The sequence below is a fragment of the Amphiura filiformis genome, chromosome 6 (genome assembly GCF_039555335.1).
Source record: "Amphiura filiformis chromosome 6, Afil_fr2py, whole genome shotgun sequence".
Classification (NCBI taxonomy): domain Eukaryota; kingdom Metazoa; phylum Echinodermata; class Ophiuroidea; order Amphilepidida; family Amphiuridae; genus Amphiura; species Amphiura filiformis.
The window spans coordinates 45,473,368-45,497,189 of NC_092633.1; the positions used below are offsets into that span (position 1 = coordinate 45,473,368).

Here is a 23,822-nt window from a genome sequence, read left to right on the forward strand (position 1 = left end):
TGGAAGATTCCAGCAGGGCAATATCATCAGCAAAATCCAGGTCATTCAGCATCTTGGCAGGATACCTGCTTGACCGGACGGGTAGGTAACAATTCCAGCGTCAATTCCAGAAGTTGATTTCATCAGAAGGTAGTCTACCAGGATAATAAACAGGAATGGTGCCAACACATCACCCTGAAGCACTCCAGTTGTTACTTGGAAAGGCTCTGAGATACTGCCATCTACCATAACGGCACTATTGGAGTCTTTGTAGAGCACCTGGATGGCATTGACCACAACCTTTGGTATTCCATAATGCCGCAGCACTGAAAACATGACGGACCTGTTGATGGAGTCGAAGGCTTTTTTGAAGTCCACAAAAGTGACTGTTAAGGGAAGTTGGTACTCCTTGAAGCCTTCCATGATCCTCCTCAAAATGTGTATTTGCTGAGCACAGCTGCGACCAGATCTAAAGCCAGCCTGGTTGCTTCTCAGTGTGGGGATCAATGTGGGGTCGGATCCTGTTCAGAAGGATCTTGTTGTACACTCTTGCGGCAATGGACATAAGCGAAATCCCACGGTAGTTTGTCATGAGAGAGAGGTCACCTTTCTTTGGTAGAGGAATGATTACATTCAGTAACCCATTGACGTGGTGGTGTCAGCGTTGAGAATACTTCCATACAGAATTCGAGAATCATATCAATCATGCTATCCCTCCTCCCTGAAGTGCTTCTGCAGTTATAGCACAGTCCAATCCTGCTGCCTTGTTGGTCTTCATGGCTGCTATTGCTTTGACTACTTCTTCACGAGTTGGGGGCTCAGTGATAATAGGAAGATCTTCAACAGCTGGTGCAGGAAGTTCTGAAGCTGCTGTGCCACTGTCGTTGTTAAGGAGTGAGCTAAAATATTCCTTCCATTCCTCAAGCAGTTCATGGTCACTGGTTGGAGCTGATCCATCTCTTTTTGACTTTCACCCCTTTCCTTGAGTTCTTCCCAGAAAGCGAGTGTATAATTTTCCAGGTGGTGGTATAATTCCCCATCTCGTCGGCCAGCTTCAGGTCTTCCATCTGCTTATTGAGGGTAGCAAGCTCATCAGATTTATAGGAGTTGTTAAGGCTGGTGTTCAAGTTCCTCCATCTTTCTCTAGATTGACGAGACTTTGAAATGGAGTACCGCTTTTTGGCCTCATCCCTTTCAAGTGTAAGTCTGATGGTTGCATCTGATACCCAACTTGGTAGTCCGCATGGCTCTTGCTTTCCAATAACTTTCTCGGCAACTTCACGGACCGCTGTTTCAAGGTCTCATACCTGTCAGAGATGGGTGTGGTGTCATCCATGCTCAAGACCTGGAATCTGTTTGATAGCTCCAGCTGAAATTCCTCCTTTGTATCAGGATCTTGCAACTTCTTCCAGTTGAATTTTGGTCTCTTGCAAGGTTTTCCTTTGCTAGTTCGCAGACTGGCAGCTAGACGGATGCTCACAATCGATGATCGGAGTCCACTTCTACTGAGTTGTATGCTCGACAGTTGCGGAGAGAATTTACCCACTTGCTGTTTATTAGTATGTGATCTAGCTGTGCATGGGTTGATCCAGCTGGATGGGTCCAAGTCCAGAGACGGTTCCTGGGTTGCGGGAATCTCATCTGGGCCGGTCTGAGATTGTACTCCTGGCAGGTGTTGACCAGACGCTCACCATTGTCATTTGTTGAATCATGGTAGCAATGTGGACCAATGACCCAGGGATGGGAAAGATGACTGTCTGTTCCTATTCTGGCATTAAAATCGCCGAGGATGAGATGGATGTTGTGTCTTTTCATACCATCCAGGTGGTCAGATAGAGATGAATAGAATTCCTCCTTGTCAGAAGATGTTGCGCACTCAGTGGGTGCATATACAACAGTGATGCTGAGCTGAGGGTTGCCATGGAATGTTACAAATAGTATCCTCTCGGAAACAGCTTCAACACTCTTAAGACATCTGTGAATGTGCTTGGACATGACCAGACCAACTCCTCCGTGCCTTTGCTTGGTAGCAGAACTGAATGATAAAACCCAGTTCCTATCATCTGACCAAAGTTCATCGGTTGGGCTTGGTGTAATGAGACGATGTTCTTGAATTCGCAATGTCAATACCTGCATCAGCACAGCCCATGAAAAGCTGATGCATTTTCCTTGTTGATTTACAGTACGGACATTATAAGTAGATATTACAAGAGGTTTGAAGGTAGACAGGCGACAATAATCAGGGCCAACAGTTCGTGATGGTGTGCCGAGTTCCCGCTGGTCCGTCATGAAGTCAACAGTAGACTGCCGCTCATCTACCCTCGGTATTTTCGAAGATTTGCTTGTAGTTTACTGCATTGCATGCCCTATTGATTTGTACAGAAAGCGTTCATGAACAAGAGAACTAGTGCCACGCTTCCATTGATTAGCACGTTAAAACTAGCGTCGTGCTTTCATTGATTAGAGCACAAAAGTGCAACTTTTGATTTCGTTTCTTCATTAGGTTTTAGATCACCGTTTCTTTAAGGTGGTATTGGATGCATTTTCTAGAAATTAGAAAATGCTTTGAGCATGTTTTAAACAGATTAATTGAGTAGGGTAAAGTACACTGATCAATATGCTTTTTGTTTGGAGCCAATCGGACATACGGTTTCCATAATACATCAATTTATATTTTCTTTGTATCCTATTGTTTTTGTCAATAATCAATATAGTTAATGAGCTAAAAGGACTGGAAAGGCTCATTAATATGTAATTTTGTTAATGTTTTGCTAAAAATCAATGCATAAATGTTCAGGGTACTTTTATTTTGCATACTTTTGCCCTGAAACTTGGTCAAAGTGTTTCTAATATGTTCTAATGTATTATATAGTGAAGCCGCCTCTAATTTGCATATTTGCATAATTAATGAGCTAATTTGCATAAATGCTAATTAATTATGCAAATATGCAAATTAGGGGCGGCTTCACTATATAATACATTAGAACATATTAGAAACACTTTGACCAAGTTTCAGGGCAAAATTATGCAAAATAAAAGTACCCTGAACATTTATGCATGGAATTTTAGCAAAATATTATAAAATTATATGTTAATGAGCTCTCCAGTCATTTTAGCTCATTAACTTTATTGATTATTGATAAAAACAATAAGATACAAAGAAAATATAAATTGATATATTTTGAAAGCCGTATGTCCGATTGACTCCAAACAAAAGGCATATTGACCAGTGTACTTTGCTCTACTCAATTAATCTGTTTAAAACATGCTTAGAGCACTTTTATAATGCCTCCATAACCACCTTAATTCTCAATCAATTTTAACAAATAAGGTCTTAAATCAGAGCTAAAGAGTAAAGGTATTGACTGCTTGTTTTAATTGTGATACATTTGTCTTTATTTAGGATATACAGGGGTGAACACAACTGGTACCTTAATTCTTTGGCTTACTGTATGCTGTCCTAGCTGTATCACCTTCAGTTTGAATTGATAGTGATCTAGGTGCATATTTTGCTGGTCGTGGTATCAAATTGTGCACACTATCCTAAACCCAGACTGTTTGCAGTGCAACTGCATAAAAACACTGAAATCCCTATCTACCAAGCTCAAGGTTATGAAGTTCTTCCTCCTTATCTATTCTTTTACTTTCCTTGTTTCTAGTCAACTTTTTTTTCCATATGAGAGTGTCAACAAAATAAAAATAGATGCATATTTGAAATAAGTAAATATAAATTAGTTCATAAATAGTATATTTATATTCTAAGTTCATGTTATAGGCATAACTATTCTTCAATTCTCAGCAACAATGGCCTCTGTAGCTATGCATTGCTAAATATGTTGTTGTGAACATAGAACAATGATTGTATAGCTGTGATATAACATGTTGAAAGGGCGGCTTATGTTACAGACTAGAAGAATGTAATTGAACACAATGTCTGCACAATCCCAGGGTTCTGTTCCTTAACACAGTACTTGATCACTTAAACCAGAACCATAATTAGCAACAGCCTCTTTTCTTTGCATAACGTGGTGTGTGTATAAAATCAAAATTCAAACAGCAGGATGAATATTTTATTTTAATGAGTAGATTTCTGGATGGGAATATATAAAAAGTTGCAATATTTCTACAAGTAGGGTCCTACGCCATTAAAATATTTTGCAGTAAGGGACCGTTCACAAATACTTGTAAGGGGGGGCCCTGATGCAAAAAAATTTCATCGTGAAATTTGTTCGGGACCCCCTTTTACAGACCTCAAAAAATTCAGGGCCCCCCTTTTTGACATGAAAATTATGGGTCAACCCCATAAAAAGCATATAAACTCAATTTTTCCAGGAAAATTTGTGGTCAATTTTTTCAGGGCCCCCCTTAGGAGATTCAAAAATTTTCAGGGGCCCCCTTTTTGCATCAGGCCCCCTAACAAGTGTTTGTGAACGGTCCCTAAACCTTTGACGAGCGCAAATTTGACATTTATAAAGTAAAGTAGAGAATTCTGGGTTTTATTCTATGTGAGAAATTCAGAAAATCACAAATTTTAAAACTAGCAAAATAGTTTAAAAACTGGAATAGGATGAAAATTTACACACACTAAAATTACCTTTTACATTATACAGGATTCTGCACATGCATTTGACATACAATGTGTGATATAGCATAAACAAGTAAATCTGTGTGTCACAATGGATTCTGTTGCGGTGCATATTCATTTATCTTCCCGCTATTGCATTAATACTTGTACAATTGTTGAAATTATCTCACGCTGGTTTGTTCTGTCAGACGTGACAATAGTCTACCTCGTCTAATTAGGATATTTCGCTAACTTCCTTTGTTATACGTGATTTCTCTTTCCCAATAGGCAAAACTTGAGGAAAAGCAAGCTGAAGCAGCAGAATTGAATAACAGATATCAGCATAGTCAGGTAAGTTGTGAACAGGGTAATATCCTCTAATATAACGAACAAAATGCTTCTCTTCTCTGGCAAATCAACTTTCATTTATCATTAGCATTTATACCTTTGACAACCGTTGTTGATCGTTGAATCCATGCTTTTACAGTAGCATATATACGAATGCAAGTTAATGTAAGCGTGTGTACATGTGCAAACATTGCTATCCGATTCCTTAAACAAAATAAAATGAGTTCTTCTCAAAATCAATTTAATCACTATCTGATTAATTTGGATTGATTGTGTCATCACCGACACATTTTATAGTAGACCCATTCCATGTCAACTCCAGGGATGTGCACCGCAGCACCTCTTCAATTTTTTTCTTTTTCTCTGTGGTGGTAGATATTGATGAGAAAGTAAAATCCCGAAAATTTGAGCTTCATACTCCATTTCGGAGTTGGACGAAGTTGCATTTTGAGGGCCCTATATCTTTTAAAGTAAAGGAGTTACAAGTTTTCTGATGCCAGATTTGAATTCTACACAAATAAGTACCCCATGATACATACTTTTCAAAGTTGTAAAGGGTTCCTTTATACATTTATGGACCTCCAACGTTGTCTTTCGGCGTTGCGACACATTTTTACGCTGACCCCCTAAATTTCAAATTGATGCCACGGGAAAACGAAATGGAGTATGAAGCTCAAATTTTGGGATTTTTCATTCTCATCAATATCAACCACCACACAGAAAAAGAAAAAAATTGAAGAGGTGCTGCGGTGCACATCCCTGAAGTTGACATGGAATGGGTCAGTAGCCAGGATATATGAAATTATATAATTGCTGTACTTTGTTGAATTAAAAGACAATTACATACACGCCAGATACAGCACATTAAGACCTTTTGTTTTAGAGCAGACATTATAATTGAAAGGAAGAAGAGTAAGCTGGTGATCTATTGAATAACATACATGTGTGTATAAAAACACCATATATGCAAATTTTACGAAACAAAGTGCCCTTATCGTTGTTTGTAGAACCCTCTATAAGAAGGTGGAGGTCTTTGTAAAAACGTTGGTTTTCATGCAAATCTATGGAGATAAATTAAGGACCATTAAGACCATTAAGGATTCTATAGCTTGAGTCAACTCTGGGCTTGTAGCAAAAATGTGCACATTTCAATTATCTTATTGAGAATGTAGATTATTCAGATATACAATTTAACACTCGCCACGCGGGTGTCGACTGCAGACGACAAGTTTAAAAAATAATTTAAAAATTAAGCAATTTCAGAATTGTAAATTGTCATGACCATATTTGGAATCAGCATGAAAAATGCATTAAAATGAGTACAAACAAGCCTAGTATTGGTTCAGTGGTTCTTGAGATAGCTCTTGGTATTTCGAGAAAATATCTCAAAACTTGGGACGATTTATATTGAAGCCTGTGGCTAGCATGCAGAGCATTATATTCTCTCGATATAAAATAAATGCTCTGTACATCAGTGCTTGAGAGATAAGGGGGTGAAGGTGATTATAGTCTAGTTGGTACTATGTGATGGTTGCAACATTGGCCATCTAACGTGTGCTTATTAATACTGTAAATCACACAGGTATAAACCCACCCCCCTAGATGGGCAATTTACCCCGGGGCCACTCGATATATGAAAGTTGTAAACATCCGTGTGAAAGAAAACACGGATTTAGGGTGGTTTTGAAAAGCAAAACGAGGATCTCGGATCCGCGATTAGGGTTTCAAAACATTAATTTTATTAAAAGAAGGGGTGTTTTTATAAGGACGATCCTCGCTTAGGGTAGTTTCTTTTTTAATCGCTCAATTAACAGATATTATTGGTAACATAGGCCTATTTATCACATTATTCGGCCCAAAAGATTGGTTTCTGAGCAATTTTACCAACCAGATTTTTAAAAAATCGGAGCCGACTTCAACTCCAATTTTAAGCTTACCGATATCACTTTACCGACACACGCAATGCATATCCTTGTTTAAGGGCAAATTTCAAACCAATGCCTTGCTTTGGATGTTTTTATTTGAGTGAAATCCTTGTTTAGTTTAGGGTTAGTTTGACAAATTTTCGACATCCTAGCTTAGGGTCATTTTTGAAAGTCAATTCATGCAGATGCTTACAACTTTTATACATGAGTGATCCCCCCGGGCCAATTTCACTCCAAAACTCAAGGGTGGGCTTATAACCAGGGAGGGGCTGGTACTTGATTTTTTTAAAAGTATAATATTCATGCTGGATGTACATGTACTGGTAATTTGTATCATATATTCTTAACTGTGAGAGCAAAGCATTGATTTAATTAAAGAACTTACTACTGGGCTTACAGCCGTGTACGTTATGTACAGCCTTGTTTCTAGAATATTTTGATAAATAGGGGTGGGCTTATAGCAGAAGGTGGACATATATTATGCAGTTATGGTAACAGGGAAATATTAATTGGCCTAAAATGTGGCTATTAAATTTACACTACAAAGTGATTTAGTCAGTGTAAATGTTGTTGAATTGGTGTATGTTAATTATGTTAAGAAGTTGTACAAATCATTGACATTGACATTGTGTCATCAACTTGCAGAGGAAAGGGAAATAGACATGAACTCTTGTCCTGGGAGGGACAGTAAACCAACAGTGTATGCATGCATGCATCTGCTGCTGCAGTGATCAATTACACTATATTTTACGCTGTTGATTAACACTTAATAAAGTCAACCAATTTGGTCTCTGCATTTTCTGGATGCCAACTTTGCTATTCCTCATGGGGTCATTAAATTGTTACAGCGGTCTTATCTCTTTTCATTTGCATAATTAAAATCAGTTTAAAATGGATGCCTGCAGCAACCCTTCCGACATCCCGGATTGTCTTGTTCATTCTTCTAATACTGTCATGAAATTTTCATACAAAGACTTCCTCATCAGAGTAATGCATTATTATCGTCAATATTTGATAAATGTCAGGGCCTTAACTTTGCTAATGTTCAAGTTCCCTGATGGGAGATAATGGATTGGTCTGATGGAATGGATGTGGATTGTATTTGAACTTATTACTAGTGCCCCCTTCCCCAGTTAGTGGCCCCTGCATGTGGATTACACCTGTGCACTTACTTTAATACACCTGTTCAAGCAGTTCCTTTCAGTGCACTTACAAAACATTTTGTGTGAAGTGTAATGTTACATGATGTATGTTGCATGGCCAAAAAAAAAAATAAAGAGACATTTATTTTCTTTAATTTTGTATTTTATATTTTTTAAATATTTTATATATTTTATATTTTTATCTTTATACTTTATACCTGTGTGGTACTCAATTAACAGTAAAATTGTCTTTAGTTTGTATTCTTTTTCACACAAATTGCATAGATGATTGTTGTATAAGGGTTTTTTTAATAAATATTTTCTTTTACGTCAACTGAGTTGTCTGAAACCCACTTTAAAGTGATTTGGTTCGCTATTAGGGAATCTGCCAGGGACCCTGTTGACAAAGTTGCAAAGGCTTGCAGGGATTATCAATAAATCAAATCCTAGATTTTTGAGTATAGCTCATGGGACAGTAATTTTTCCAATCCTTTTTCAACTTTGTGTTCTTTGTGTATACGCTGGCGAAGTTACGTAATAATTGGATTAACTACCATAGCAATACATGAAAACAGAAAAAAAAATGGAATGAACACATTTGCAGCTCCATTTGAAATTCACCCTCCCTCTGTGGAAGATTCATGTTGAATCACTCTCAGAGGGTGTATTGAATTCAAATGGAGCTGCCTAATGACAACAGGTAATTTTGTTTAATTTCTGTACAAGTTTAAATGAGGTAGATCATAAATCACAAGTCATACTCCTCTGTGTCATTAATGCACAAAATGAGAGACAAAATCTCCAATGCACCTGCTGTGCTTTACAGGTGCTATTTTTAATGTGTTTGTTTTTGTACATTTTTCAACTGTATCACACAGGTAGATTATGAGTAATACCAATGTATGTTATAAATATTTTGTACTTCTATACTAACCGCTCTCCACATACTTGCACCTGTGGAGAGCGTGGCACAATGGTTAGGGTACTTGCCTTTAGTGCATGAGGTCCCGGGTTCAATTCCCAGCGGTGGCGATTTGCTGGGATATTGACTTGGGAAAAAAAGTCTGAAATTAAAATTAGATTAAATTTAGACTTCCGCTCTCCCAATGGTTCATTAAGAATTGGGTAAATGAATCATGAAAGTTCCTCGTCCTTTGGATGGGACGTTAAGCCATCGGTCCTGTGTGCAGAGAGCCATACCTGTACATGTATCTCGCAGTCAGTTTCGAAAAGAGTAGAGTGTTAACCCCTGACTGTTCCCAACCCGTCCCTGTGTTCAAATATGGACCCCAATGGAAATAAGCTTCAACAGAGGCTTTCTTGGGTTATCCAGGGTTGTCAAAAACCCGAACAAATCAAAACCGATTCTTACTGCTGCTGCCTCAGAGGTACACTGCCGTGCAGCTACTTCACTGGTAATCTAGTACCTGCGTAGGTACTCTAGTACACATTGGAATCGCACGTATAACAGTACACACACTGGTACTCCACTGGTAGTCTGTAGCCACAAAGTAGCAGGGCAGCAGTGTACCTCTAGGGTGGCAGCATTAGGAATCTTTAGTGCAGTTTTGATTCAGTTTTTTTTTTATTTTGACTTAATTGCAGCTTCTGTAATAATTGCTGCAAGGATTTTCCTAACTTAAATCTAAGGACTAATTTTAGTCATTACTTAGTTTTAATCAGTGCACCTAACAACAGGGTTTTGGCATTAGCTAAAAAGCCCAGGGGGCACTCCAACTTTGGAGGTGATGCGTATGTAGGGCTGTTAAGACCCCCTTTTTCAGCATTGCTGTCACCCAAAGACCCCATATTTTTTATGAACACATGCTCTGTCACCCGAAGACTCCATATTTTGATCTGTCACCCAAAGACTAGTTCAGTTTGAACAGCAACTTTCATTTATCACTGATTTTGTTACTTATTTTGAAAAAAAAAAGAAATTTGAAGCCATTTAGAACTAGAAATTCAATTTTCGAGGTTTCTGTGGCGCTGTTTCGGTTCTCACCCAAAGATTCCATTTAAAAAAAGGTCCATGTTCTCACCCAATGACCCCATATATTTTACATTTTGCGCTCACCGAATGCCAAAAATCTGCTCTCACCCAATGACCCCATATTTTTTACATTTCGCTATCACCTTAGTGCGAAAGTGCTAGCCCTACACCTATATCCATTTCAAATTGAAGTGCCCCCCGGCTAAAAAGTTACCTTTCCAGACAGAGCCTGCGTTGAGCAGCGATGTAGCTGGTGACACCATCACGGCGTCTTCATTCCGATTATAGTGTTTAATCTACATGCTGCTAACAAGGTTTTGCTTCATTACATCTAGGAGATCCCTCCATATTTGAACACAGCACATATATTTAGCTTATGAGTTAAAAATAGAATCAACCTCCGTAATCAGTCATTTTGAAATGAGCAAAAGTGGATTTCAAGTTATGGTCTACAATTGGATATTCCAGTTAAAGTTCATGCCCCCTATGCAGATAACTAAATTTGTAATACATGCTCCCTGTGTGGAAGATTAAGGATGTGTCTCCCAAAGGCAGGGTTCGGTTTTTGCCGGCAAAAACTTTGGCAAAAACTGTTTTTGCCAGTTTTTGCCTGGTTTAAACCGGCAAAAATGACAAAAACTGGCAAAAACTCACATACAGTCACCCAAATATTAAAAGTTAATGCAGAAAGCATTAAAATGAAAAAGTTTTGAATCTGATATATGCCACATTTCTGTTAAATGCACTTGAGCATTGAAAACACATGCCTTTAAAATAAAATATGTTACAAAATCTGGCCTTGTTACACTCAGGAAATGATTTTTGTAACTTAATAACTTAAGGTTACACGAAGAAACGATAAAAACGATAAAAGACGTATAAAGTTGTTCTCTAAAACCGCGTTTTCTCAGCAATCAAATATCGCAGTGAGTCAAATGTTGGTGCATGGATGTATCTTTACATTGTTTTTGTGTGTTTATACAAATTTTTAGAATCCGTTTGAAAATCCTTCGTTTAAATCATTTTTACGCACCATGTTCAAAAGATCAAAAACGTGTTCCATGCAGTTTTTTTCGAATGTTCGCTCCGTATAAAACCACGCCGAGTGATTATTTTCTCTTTTTTTGTATTGTACTACAAATCGACCAAAGAAATAATGCTGCCATGGGGAAGAACAAAATACAGTACCAATTAAATTTTATTAGCCCGTTTTTGGGAACAATTTTCGAGAATCTTGTACCACAAAACACTGTTTTGTTACATTATCGATATCTGGATTACGGGACGTTAATTCAGACATCTGAATACCTACATTATTTCTCAACATTCTGCCAATTGCTATCCCATTTGATTTTCACTCCAAATTGAAGCTAGTATTGCAAAAAACAAGGTTTTTCCTCCATCAGTTCGTTCAAAATTTCAGCGCCGACATGCATGTTTATTCTAAGAGCCATTGTGCGGACGCTGATTGTAATCAACGTAATTGCATCCAATTATAGTTATATATCCGCTTGGGAACAAGCAATTGCGTAAGCTGATGTATGGCCGAGTGGATAGAGCGTTGGACTGGGGATCTGTTATGAAACATTTTTGTTGGTTCGAGTCCCTGTGTGGCTGAATTTTCTTTTTTTTTTTCTCTTTTCTCATTTTTACTTCCTTTCTTTCCCTTTTCTTTCTCCTTTTCTTTTTTTATTTCTTTTTTTTTTCTTTTCTTTCTTTTTCTCTCTCTCTCTCTCTTTTCTTTCTCTCTCTTTCTTTCTCTTTTTCTCTATTTTTTTATTCTTTCTTGCTCCTTTCTTTTTAGTTTTATTTGATTGATTTGCTGACTGCAGTGAATCGTGATTGATTGTTTTTCACTTTATATAATTCAGAAATTTGTAGGCCTGCTAAGTCTGTCTTGTTGAATATTCTTCCCAAATTTGATTTGCAAATAATTGCGTTTTGATATTGTTGTTGATGTTATTGTTGTACCCTATTACATTGTAATCAGGGGAATAGCAGCATTGATTTATCAAGGCTATAAATTCAAAATCAACCAATTTTCCAGGGCGTAGCTTGACGAAGTGCCCCAAATCAGTTTTAAAATTTATAAAATCCTTATGAAAATTGCCGAAAACGGCTTGTGCCCCCGGCATCCGACCCGCATGCCGCCCTCATGACCCCCGACACACGAGCTCCGGGCATCGGCACGAAGCTAAGCCAAGTTTCATAGCCTTTTCATGTCTTGACCGTGGATCGATATTCTATTATAAGTAGGCTCTACGCCCCGGCACGCTTGTGCATTTTCTGCATGGCTGTTTCTGTTATGAACTTACGCCCCTCTGAAATCAAGCGCATGAAAAACTCTCGGCTAACCTTAATAACTTAATAATTTGTTTTGAGATGAAAAAACTGAACTATAAATCACTTTTTTAGTTTTTGCCAAGCGGTTAAAACTGTGCTTTTTTCCACCTGCGGCAAAAACCTGCGAACCCTGCCCAAAGGGGTGTATGGATATTTAGATGGGATAGACCGATCCTGGATAAATTAGTTGGAATACCGTATTGTTTGTAATAAACGCTCCCCCTCTAATAAACGCCCCCCTCTAATAAACGCCCCCCTCCAATGGTTCTGTGAAAAATTGACAAAATGTGAACATTTCCATGACATATCGTAGGTAAGCTTAAAACTTGCATCAGTCGTGTCAGTCACGATCGCTAAATTGAATGGACAAAACCTATTATGACTCAACTCCCATCCATTTCATTGCCTAATTATGGTAGAATTTCACTAATTTCATGCACTTACAGGTGTAATTTTGTTGTATTCCCCACGAAAATATCATTTTCCGTGGGTGCCGCCATCATGTATAGTGTAGATCCCTCCTTTTAATAGAAGCACCATCGGGAAATTGAACACGATTTTTAAGGTTTTTTCACTGACAATTCACTTCCAATTTTTTTTTTTTTTTTACAACCCTCCCCCTTCCCCACCAATCACTGTTGGGTGTCTAGGGGGAATAAGCAGATCGCACAGGTTGCAATATTGAATGGGGAAAGGGAGAATTCGATGTGCCCATGTCAAAGTTTTGTCCAGGATTGAAGTTTGTACGAAGAAGTAATTAAATAAAGGTATATGTGTAGGTATATATATAGCAGAACATCATAAACTATTGCTTTATTATATAATTACACAAATCATTACGTTAAATTTACTATTAGTGGCATATAATGATATAAACAAAATATCATATTAGGAAGACAAAAATTAACACTGTTTATGATATTTGTCATTTTTACAGAGAATTATAACAGAGCTTCAAACAGAGTCTCACGGATGGCAAGAGAAATATATGCAGCGTCAGGTTGGTTCAGATTATTGTTATTTCCTTACTAGTATTTTGAAATACATAAAATCACACATGGGAAATCATCTCTGTGTATGTGTCCCATCCTGTATTATATTGAACATATGGGAATGTTGCTATATACTATGTGATTAGAATGCAATGTGGTGAACATGTATCGACAGATATAATCTATCCGAGATGACCCGAAACAATGTTGTCGTACTTGAGTGTTAGCACCACTACTACTGATATGCTAGCTACAAGAGACCCATACATGTATACTTGAGTCTGGTCTTAATTAGCACCACTTCTACTGATATGCTACCTACATGTATAAGAGACCCTGTACATGTATACTGATAGTGGACGAGAAACTGTATTCTTCTAATAACCCTTTATGTAATTAGATGTTAGTTTCTTTTCAGAATTATCTAGTTTCACCATGACCACACAATGTGAGAATGCCTCACACGCATGTACAGTTTAGGTTATTGCGTTATTCCATTTAAAATCCGCACTCCCCCGTGGAAGATTTTGGAAATTTCTCCCTCATCAGGGAGTCTGAATTTCAAATGGAATGAGCACATTAGGCAGCTCCATTTGAATTTCATACACCCTCTGAGAATGATTCAACCTGAACCTTCCTCTGAGGGAGAGTGAGTTTCGAGCTGCTAATGTGTTAATTCCATTTGAAATTCATACTCCCTCTGTGGAAGATTTTGGAAATGTCTCCCTCAGAGGGAGTCTGAATGTCAAATGGAATGAGCACATTAGGCAGCTCCATTTGAATTTCATACACCCTCTGAGAAAGATTCAACCTGAACCTTCCCCTTGAGGGAGAGTGAGTTTCAAATGGAGCTGCTAATGTGTTAATTCCATTTGAAATTCATACTCCCTCTGTGGAAGATATTTCCAAAATCTTCCACAGGGGTGGTGTGGATTTTAAATGGAATAGCCCATATAGCATATAGACACTTACCAATTCTACTCGATATTACGATAAATGATGTGATCTTTGTACATATGTTTACTTCTCTTCTAACTATCTACACCCCGTGGATTGCACTTATCCTCTCATGTAAATAAAGGTAAAACTGGTTAGAACTCAAACTGAGGCCGCTGATCTTAAAGCGAGGCTCCGGCAGTGCCACGTAAGTGGTTGTGATCCTAGTGTGATGTTACCCTTATATTTCATATTTTTATCCATTAACCAACATTCAAATTGCACTCACTTGATGGGCCCAGCAGTTATTTACAAAGTTCTCTGAGCACTCTGTGTATGTTTATTATAGTTCCCGCTTCTTGGCTGATAAAAATGCAACCCCATTGATGATTACTAAAACAAGAATTAGGCTAATGTCGTCTACGTTACGTTTTATTCTCTCAAGTGAAAGTGAACAGTGTTTTGTTGAAATTGGTAGTGATGCATATATAGTTGTTTGAACTTTTTCCATACAAAGGTAGTTTATTTTAGTAGTGCCTTTTTCAGTTTGTGGATCATAAAATTTCACTACCGTATTTCACCTAATTAGTGCCCCTTACAGAATTCCTCAGATTGGCAACTGTCTTAAGTGCCCCCTTTTCAATGCATCTGTATACCGTATTTACTCTATTAAAGGCTGCCCCTTCTATTAAATGCCCCCCCATCTTTTTTCAAAAGTGACCAAAATGCAGAAATTTCCATGCCATAGCATGTTAGCATCTCTATGCATCTTAAAACTGGCATGTCATGATCGCACAATTGCATGGACAAGTCCTATTCATCACCACATTATAGACGAATCCAATTTCATGCATTCCTACACCTCATTGGCAGTCATAGCTGGGTCCCCGCTGGGTCTATCCCACCTAAAATGTGAAATGACGCGGCCTTGGCGGGAATTTTAAACTGCATTCCATCACTTGTGTTACGCGTAGACAAAAGAATGATGATAGTTTACAACACAAAAGAATCTAACATCAAATTTTAAGTGGCTTTAATCCACCCAATTGGGCAGTCACAACACCAGTTTGGTGCTGCGGGGCCCCAGTAATGGCCGACCAAATCCTGACCATGACTTGGCTCGTTGGATTCGTCTTTAGTAGAATGTTCATATATTTAACTAAATAAATTCCATTCTGGCATTAAAAATTTCATGATATTTCCTGATAATATGTGGTCCCTGTATGCGAGCCGCCATGTTAATCAAATTGAAAGTCCTAAGTTATATTTTGCAAGTTTTTTCATTGAAAATTGAATAAATGCCCCTTTTTGAAAATGCAACTACTGTAGGGTGTTTAATAGAGTAAATACGGTATAACTAAATTCCATCAGATGTCTGGATAAAATAACCTAAATCTTCGAGATTAGGATTATATGATTTGACTTCAGATACACTGTATGTTCATGCATGTAAATTCCCATTTCTAACTTTCATTTCACAATTTTAATAAGCGCCCCATAAAAATAACTGACTTAAACACATGGGGTTCTAATTGGGATAAATATGGTATGTAGAATTGAAATAAAAAATAAAAAATCCATGAAACCTTCATGATAGCGATTTAGAAAAGTTTTGAGGTTCTCTTTAAAAAACAACATTATGACAAATTAATGTATAATCAAAAGAAAATGACAAGAACACAAAACCCTGCCTGGAAAAACCCATAGCAAGCTTCCCCTGCTTAGACACTATGGACCACAATTATAGCCTCATCCCAATGGCATAGTTCAATAACCTAAATTAAAAAATCATAGTGCAAAATTTGACCTCAAGTTGCAGGGTATGAGTTTTTGTACCCAAATTTTCAGAGGTCATTCAATGAATGTATAAATGTATTGGGGTTAAAGAACTGTGCCCTGATAGATGAACATGTTGTGGATCCTAGAGCAAGCATTGATCCCTCTCTATGCTGCATTTTGGGCATTATATTATAATTCAAAAGACATAACAGAGTGATATGTGCATGTTATACCTACCTTTTCCTTAGTGGTCAATATTTAAACCTCAACAGTAAAACTTTAATAACATTTTGCAGTAACAAAAAACAGATGAGTTAAGCATATGCTTTGAATTTACCTAGTTGTAAGATGTGATAGCAGTTTCATTACATTTCGTGTATGGATTCATTCATTTGATGGATGTTTTTGAAGTGATTATTATAGAAGTGGTTTGGTGTATTTGAATTCAACCTGTTTAATGTGTTACAATTGTAAGATGTGATATATGTCATGTGAGTCACAGAAACTCAAATGTATGAACCTATTCCATTACCATAGCTTAAACTTCCATAACCATATTATAATGGGCTAAACAATTTAAAAAGTCCACACCACCCCTGTGGAAGATTTTGGAAATATCTTCCACAGTGGGAGTATGAATTTCAAATGGAATTTGCACATTAACAAACTCTTTAAAACTCTTCTTCCCTCTGTAGAAGCTTCAGGTTGAATCTTTCTCAGGTGGTGTACGAGATTCAAATGGAGCTGCCTAATGTGTTGATTCCATTTGAAATTCATACTCCCCCTGTGGAAAATATTTCCATAATCATCCACAGGGGTAGTGTGGATTTTAATTGGAATTTCCCAATGCATGTTTCCACCCTGTAACCAAAATATCATGGTTAGCATGTTTTCCCCTGGATCAAACCTTTTTTTTGTAAACACAGTTCATTTAAAGCATGAAGACGGTCAACATTTGCAGAAGTGGAATAAGAATGTTTAAGCATTGGTGGTTATTTTTGTCATGGGGTGTGTGTATGGGAGGGAGGGTTGGGGTGGGTTGATAGGGATTACTTTGATTTTTACATGTTCACATAACATACTCAATGTTGTAGTCTTGGTGACAATGATTTTAGTGTTTGGTATTGCAAACAAGTTGATAATTAGTTTAGTTCTCACGGACATCTAGCAGACATAGCATGCTAGCAAGTAGGGTACATTTTGTTGTGTTTGTTCGATGGAATGGACTTGATAATTTGTAGTGGGTGTATTGTGTTTACAGTTTAAGGAACTTGAAGTTACTGATTGTTAATTGTTTGTTTATACACAACATATATGGGAATGAGTATTTTATTGTGCAAATTCTGGTATTAAAATTCCCTACAAAAACTTGAATCATTTTGTTTCATCATGATGGAAGAGTCCAAAGTTATTACTTCAGGTAGTGAACACACATAGGCAGTGGTGGTGCTACGGGGTGGAGGTTGGGGGGCAAGGGGCATTTGCCCCCAATATTTTTCTTCCCCACCCCAGTTTGCCCCACCCCCACTTTTGAGGCAAAAAACCCCAAAATCACGTGTAAATTTCCACTTTTTTGCAATTTTGCCCCCTGAAATTCACTTTGCCCCCGAAAAAATATTCCTGGCACTGCCACTGCACATAGGTTATAGGGTTTTAATAGGTTTTATAACATGAATCAATCACACAATGCACAAATAGAACCTGTACCTTTGCAATTCATTATTTCATATAATTAGTCACATGGGCACTACCTGTTGAATTATCGGCATCTAAGAAGTATTTTGATTGGTTACAATGAGAACTATATTATGCATTGAACCAATCAGAGATATGGTAACAATGTCAGTAGGGCTAAAGAGGAGTAAGCTTAAAATTATCAAGAGATTTAAAAGCTCTGCCTTGATTGGTTACTCATATTGTTAACCAATCAGTGGCTCTGTTAGGAAGAGAGTAGTACCTATGGGGGCTTTGTGATTCAATCAGTTTGAAACCGAAATGAGTATAATGTGATACATGCCTCTGATTGAGGTTGGATTTAAAAAGAGTCATTTGAGAAGTACATTTGAATTATTCAATAATACATTTGAACCTAATGACCATATAAGGTACATCATCCAAAATATTTCTGGTCCAAAAGTACAGGGAAACTTTTTAGGCCAACATGGGTGAACTATCTAACAAAAACTACAACATCAAAATCATGTTTTTGAGGCTTATTCCTGATCATATGTTTGTGATTAATGATAATTTTCATGTTGATGTTGTTCATTAACACATGTTTATATTTATTTATTTTTACAGGCTGAGCTGGATCAAATTCAAGCTGCTAGAATGGGAGGAAACGCAGCCGATCAGAGTATGTAACCCTTTTTCCTGTTATTCTAGTCTTCCACCTGCTAGTACTAGTCATAAATGAAGATAGATATGCATAAACCGTTTGACGTAGTCAACATCAATAAATATCTACAGCTAATGTTTGTGTTTGATTTCAAATTGACCCATTATGCCCCTCTGTGTAGCGTTATGTGTGCAGAGGAATGAAATATCAGGTTGACAAATGCATAAAAATCAGACGAGCTGTAACTATGGTAACCTGAGAAGCATTTCCCCCTCTTGATGTTTGGCTGTCACTTAGCGTACATTTTTGAGAACTCATTTTACATTGTAATCGCAAAGGAAATACACTTCTGTCTGTCTGTTACTCTAAGGCTTTTCCGGTTTTCAGTTTCAGAAAGTGTTGAATTTATTTCCATACAGTCAAAGATTAGGCTATTCCAGTTGAAATCCATACACCCCTTATGGAAGACATAACCTTAATTTAGGGGTATAGATTTCAAATGGAGTCGCCCATTCAGGTAACCCGACTTAAAATTCACACTACCTTTGTGGAATGATTAAGGTCATGTCTTCCATAGGGGGTGTATGAATTTTAACTGGAACAGCCCATTGAGCTAGAGAGATAAGATGTAGAAGACCTAGATAAATTTGAAAGTAAGATATCACAGAGCATTCTGCTCCACCAAGTAAAACCACAGTATTTGGTCTGTTCATTATTTGTAGATACAACCTTTGGGAGTAAACAGGTTCAAAATATCCCCCAAGATGAACACATAGCTAGGCTTGTTTACTGACAGTTTCTGCATTTGTGCTATTCCAGTTGAAATCCACACTACCCCTGTGGAAGATTTTGGAAATAGCTTCCACAGGGGGAGCAAGTTTTTCAAATATAATTGGTCAGGGTAAATCATTTTAAAACCCTCTGCATTATTGCTTTACCTATATCGTCCATAACTGGAGTGAGTATTTCAAGTGGAAGTTACCCAATTTTCTATTCTATTCAAAACTTATACTCCCTCTGTGGAAGACTTGCACTAAATCTTCCACAGGGGTAGTGTGGGTTTTAAATGGAATAGCCCATTAGCAGACTGATTCAAACAATCTTGTCTCCCAAGTGAAAAGGCAGCATCTTGTTTTGTAGATTGTTTGTAGCTACTATAATTTAACCCCATGAGAACTACTTGCCGATTGGTCAAAATGAATAGTGTGTCCAATTTTGAACCAATCAAGGAGGGTATTAATAAGATCATCTGCAAATGCAAGTTTGACCATAAATAGTTTAAAGCCTGCTCATAATTGGCAATTGAAATGAGCATTTCAAGTTATCAACCAATCAGAAATGCTGTTCGATGACCAGTAGTGTCCAGGGCGTTAACTTGGTAGTGCAGTATGCGGCGACGATATTGTAGGGTTTCATGGCATTATACGAACCGTTTCTATCCCAAAGTAGGAACATTTTGCCTCTTCAAATTTACAATCTATAGGTGTATTAGTAAATAACTTTTTGTACCATGTGAAAATATGATATAAGATACAATTTGCCAAGGGTCTTTTGAGGCTTGTAAATGCACTTCTGAGGTAAAAAAGAATTTCCGTAATTGCACAACACTGAATATGAAGTGACCTCTACTTGATATCAGTCTATTTATTCCTAGCTATTGTGTTAAAAGAGACTGATGTAGCAGATGATATGCACATCCTTTATGGATGTACACATGTGAGATGATTGTAACATTTTGACTTGTTGCAGGGTGTGTTTTTGTTGTGTCTGCTATAAGATTTATTATGTCATTTCAATTGAGAATATTAACTTGACTTTTTGATGACAATTTCAGCGATGGAGGAACTTGCCCAAATGAAACATGCTGTAGAAACCTTGATGAGTGCAAACAGAGAAAAGGTAATTAGTCTTGGGGTCAGAGGTTACAGGAAGTAAACAGGAAGTAAAGTAGAAGCAATTGACGTTTTTGGTAAATCCCACAATTCCTTGCAGTTAAACCCAAGATGTAGTCATTTGATGTCACGCCGATGCACACATTGTTGAGCAAATATTGTTAATGCATGACGTCAAATGACAACATCTCGGGTCTAACCGCGACGAATTCCGGGATTTACCGAAATGGTCAATTACTCACTCATGCATTGGCAGAAAATATTTTAAAAGTCTTCCATTTGCAGATGTCAGCAATCTCGTTCTTTATCATCACTCATGAATTTAAATACATGTATTATAATTGAAGACAGAGATAAAATGACAAGTTTGCGGCTGACGTCACTGTCAATCAAATTCCCTACAATCCTTGATTGGTTAATAGCGCGTAAAAAGAAGGTCGATTTATCTGGTGCCGATCGGATAATAGGAATAGCACAAAATGGTGAAAAATTACGTACTTTTAAAAATCAAAAAGCAACTTTTCTAGTCATTGTTGACATGGTGCCTTCACGAAAGAAAGTTTCCTACTATAAAGACCTAACTTATGAGATGGTTTGTATGTTTGAAGGTGCAAAATTAACAATAAGGCGCCCAGTTTTATCGCCGCGTTTCATTAACTCACATCATCACGACACTTGTAAGTAAACAAACTGTGCTCGAGTTTGATGACGTCAGACGCAAACTAGTCTTTTTATCTCTGTCTTCCAGTATATCAGTATGCTTCTGAAATAAGTGATTTAACAAATGTGACTAGTCACCGTACCACAGTAAGCACAAATAAATGTGATAATTCATGCATCATTTCTGCTCTTAATTTAGTTCCAAATTATATAGTTACAAGTCTTGTTGCTGATGCTTGAAAAATAACATTATACGTTTGTATGTTATACATAACAGGATGCCTCGTTGATTTTGTAGCATGACTTGGTAAAACATGATCATGCCAGAAATAACTTCAATGACCCATATTTCAATGTACACCAAGGACAAATATTGTAGTAATGGCATACCTCTAGGGAAACAAGCATAGTCCACAAATATTATAACCTATATGAGAGATCCTGTGGGCCATTTCACAAAGACGTACAAATTGATTTTGTTTGATTTATCACATTGTAAAAAGCCTATTGAATCAAAGGCAGCGTTATCTTCTAGATTTAGGCTGATTCCGAATATGGTCATGAAAATGCAGAATTCTGAAATTTTAAAAGAAATTTGAAACTTGTCGTTTGCAGTCGACAACCGCATTGAGAGAGTTAATACCATTGAGATTGAAATGTTAGTTGCAGATTGATACTGTGTGTAATTCCAGCCCTCGAATTAAGGATCTAAAGGGGCACGGCAACTTTTTTAAGGCAAGTTGATAATTGCCTTGGATTTTCACTGAAAAGGCAAGGCAGCACAGCAGTTTGTGATATTTCAAGAGGGCATCATGGCAACTGTTGAAAATTTGAGAAGGGCACCAAGGCAATTTCTCAAAAGTGAAGAAAACACACACAAACATAGATAGATGATTTTATAATGAAGGGGCAGGGCTGGGGCACCGACGGCAACTTCATTAGAGGGCATGGCAAGTGACTGCCTTGGGTAAAGGACATATTTTGAGGGCATTACGGCAGTGGGGATGGACACCCACGGCAAAATGCCATGGGTGCTGTGGGTTAATTCGAGGGCTGTGTAATTCTTTTTACACAAGTAAGGTATCAAACTGCAGCACATTTATATCAATGTCAATGTTCTTTTAAAATCAATCATGTTGAAAAGTATGACCAATCAAACGGGTAGGGACTTTCTTTTTGTGCGGTGTGTACTGTAGTTATTTACTTGTATTGTGCACAAGTACAAGATAGAGTTGAATATGTGACACGATCTGGTCCATGGGGGCCAAAGGCTGCAAATTTGAAACTGAGATAAAGGTAAAAATATGGAGTTAATAAACAATAAAATACATAAGAAAATAGACATCAAAAAACTTCATAACTTAAGAACCAAGTATGCTAGGCCTTTAGTGTTTTCAGTAAATGATAGCTTATTGTATGTATAATGTAAATAGTTACAGTAACTCAATTTAAAAAAATGCCTCCTTTGGCCCCCATGGACCAGATCGTGTCACATATAGGCTGTTTTTTACATCAGATTTGGTATTGTTTGCAATATTTGAACAGGATAAGAAGATTGATGAGTTGAGAAGAAGTTTGCAGAGATACAAAAAGATTCAAGAGATGGTGATGAGTTCCCAGGGGCGAAAAGGTATGTATAGGCAACTTTTCTCGGTAGTTTTATTCAGTGTCAGATGAAAGTTAAAGCACAGCAGATTTTGGGGATGAACTACAGCAGGTTTTAAATAAAGGTTAAAATTGGCTTTCAGCACAAGAAAATATAAAAAAATGTACCCTTAAATGTTGATGCACATGTCCGCGGGAATAAAGATGTCTTTTCCTCTTAAAGAGGAAGCCCCTCCAGAGCAGTCCTTCTGGGGTGAACCAAACCTGCCTGGTTATCAAATTTATCAGTGACGAGGTTATCTCTGAATTTGACAGGTGCTTATTGATATTTCATACCTGTCAAATTCACAGATAATATTGTCGCTGATTAATTTGATAACCAGGCAGGTCTGTTTCACCCCAGAAGAACTGCTCTGGTGGGGCTTCCTGTTTAATAAGGGCTTGAAAATGTGTGGCATCCATTTGTATTATGACCAGTTTGATCATGATATGGTTTGCTTCAGGTAGCCAGAAAACTACTCGCTATTCCAGCAAAATACAGAACTAATTTATTTGGATTAAATAAATATTATCGGGTTTTGCCAAATGAAACATAGGCAAATCCTAATCCTTTAGTTAGTCCTAACTAGCAATAAAAGTAAAATTCTAATATTTGGCCAATTATTGGAAATAAGTGCCCAAAACATGTGTTTTTAGGGTGTTTTTCATATGCTGTGACAATCAAGCCCAAAGACTTGTAGTAAGACTAATTATTTCAGTTTAAATGCATTCTAAATTTTGGAAAAGACCTGTTTCATTCTTATAACCAACCATTTAATTAAAGTAACGCAAAAAAGTGAAAATTAAAGCAACATTTCAGCATATACTCGAGCTTTTGAATGCTTAGACTTGTCCAAGTCTGTGATTTTTGTGACTCAATTGTCAGAAAACATGCCGAAAATGCAAGAAGTTAGTAAAATAGTGAACTTTTTCTTTTTTCCCCAGTTAGGACTACATGAATGATTAGGACTGAGCTATGTTTCATTTGGCAGAACTCGATAATATTGTTTTAATCTCAAAAAATTAGTGCCGTGTTCTGGAATGGGGAGTAGTTGGTGATAACATATTGAATTTTCATTATGCTAATAGATTAAGGGATCTAATATGAGCGTTTATTGCGTTTCGACAGTATTTTTGTGGGACATGAGAGCACCTCAGACCTATCAATTTGAATTCTGAATCGAAGCATGTCTTTCTGATATCAAATAATTTTCATTTTTGAAAATCACAATATAATACAAATTTTATGACAAATTATAAAATTTGATATTTTGAAGAAATTTTGAT

The 23,822-nt window shown here is 37.2% G+C and overlaps 1 protein-coding gene across 1 annotated transcript in view; it reads left to right on the top strand.

Annotated features, from left to right (window-relative positions):
• LOC140155486 (liprin-beta-1-like) overlaps positions 1-23,822 on the top strand; it is a 167,218-nt gene that overhangs the window by 103,906 nt on the left and 39,490 nt on the right. The window contains 6 exon segments of the mRNA XM_072178353.1: positions 4,832-4,894; positions 13,232-13,294; positions 14,368-14,430; positions 18,303-18,357; positions 20,174-20,238; positions 22,437-22,521. Coding sequence (XP_072034454.1) covers positions 4,832-4,894; positions 13,232-13,294; positions 14,368-14,430; positions 18,303-18,357; positions 20,174-20,238; positions 22,437-22,521 — 394 coding nt within the window.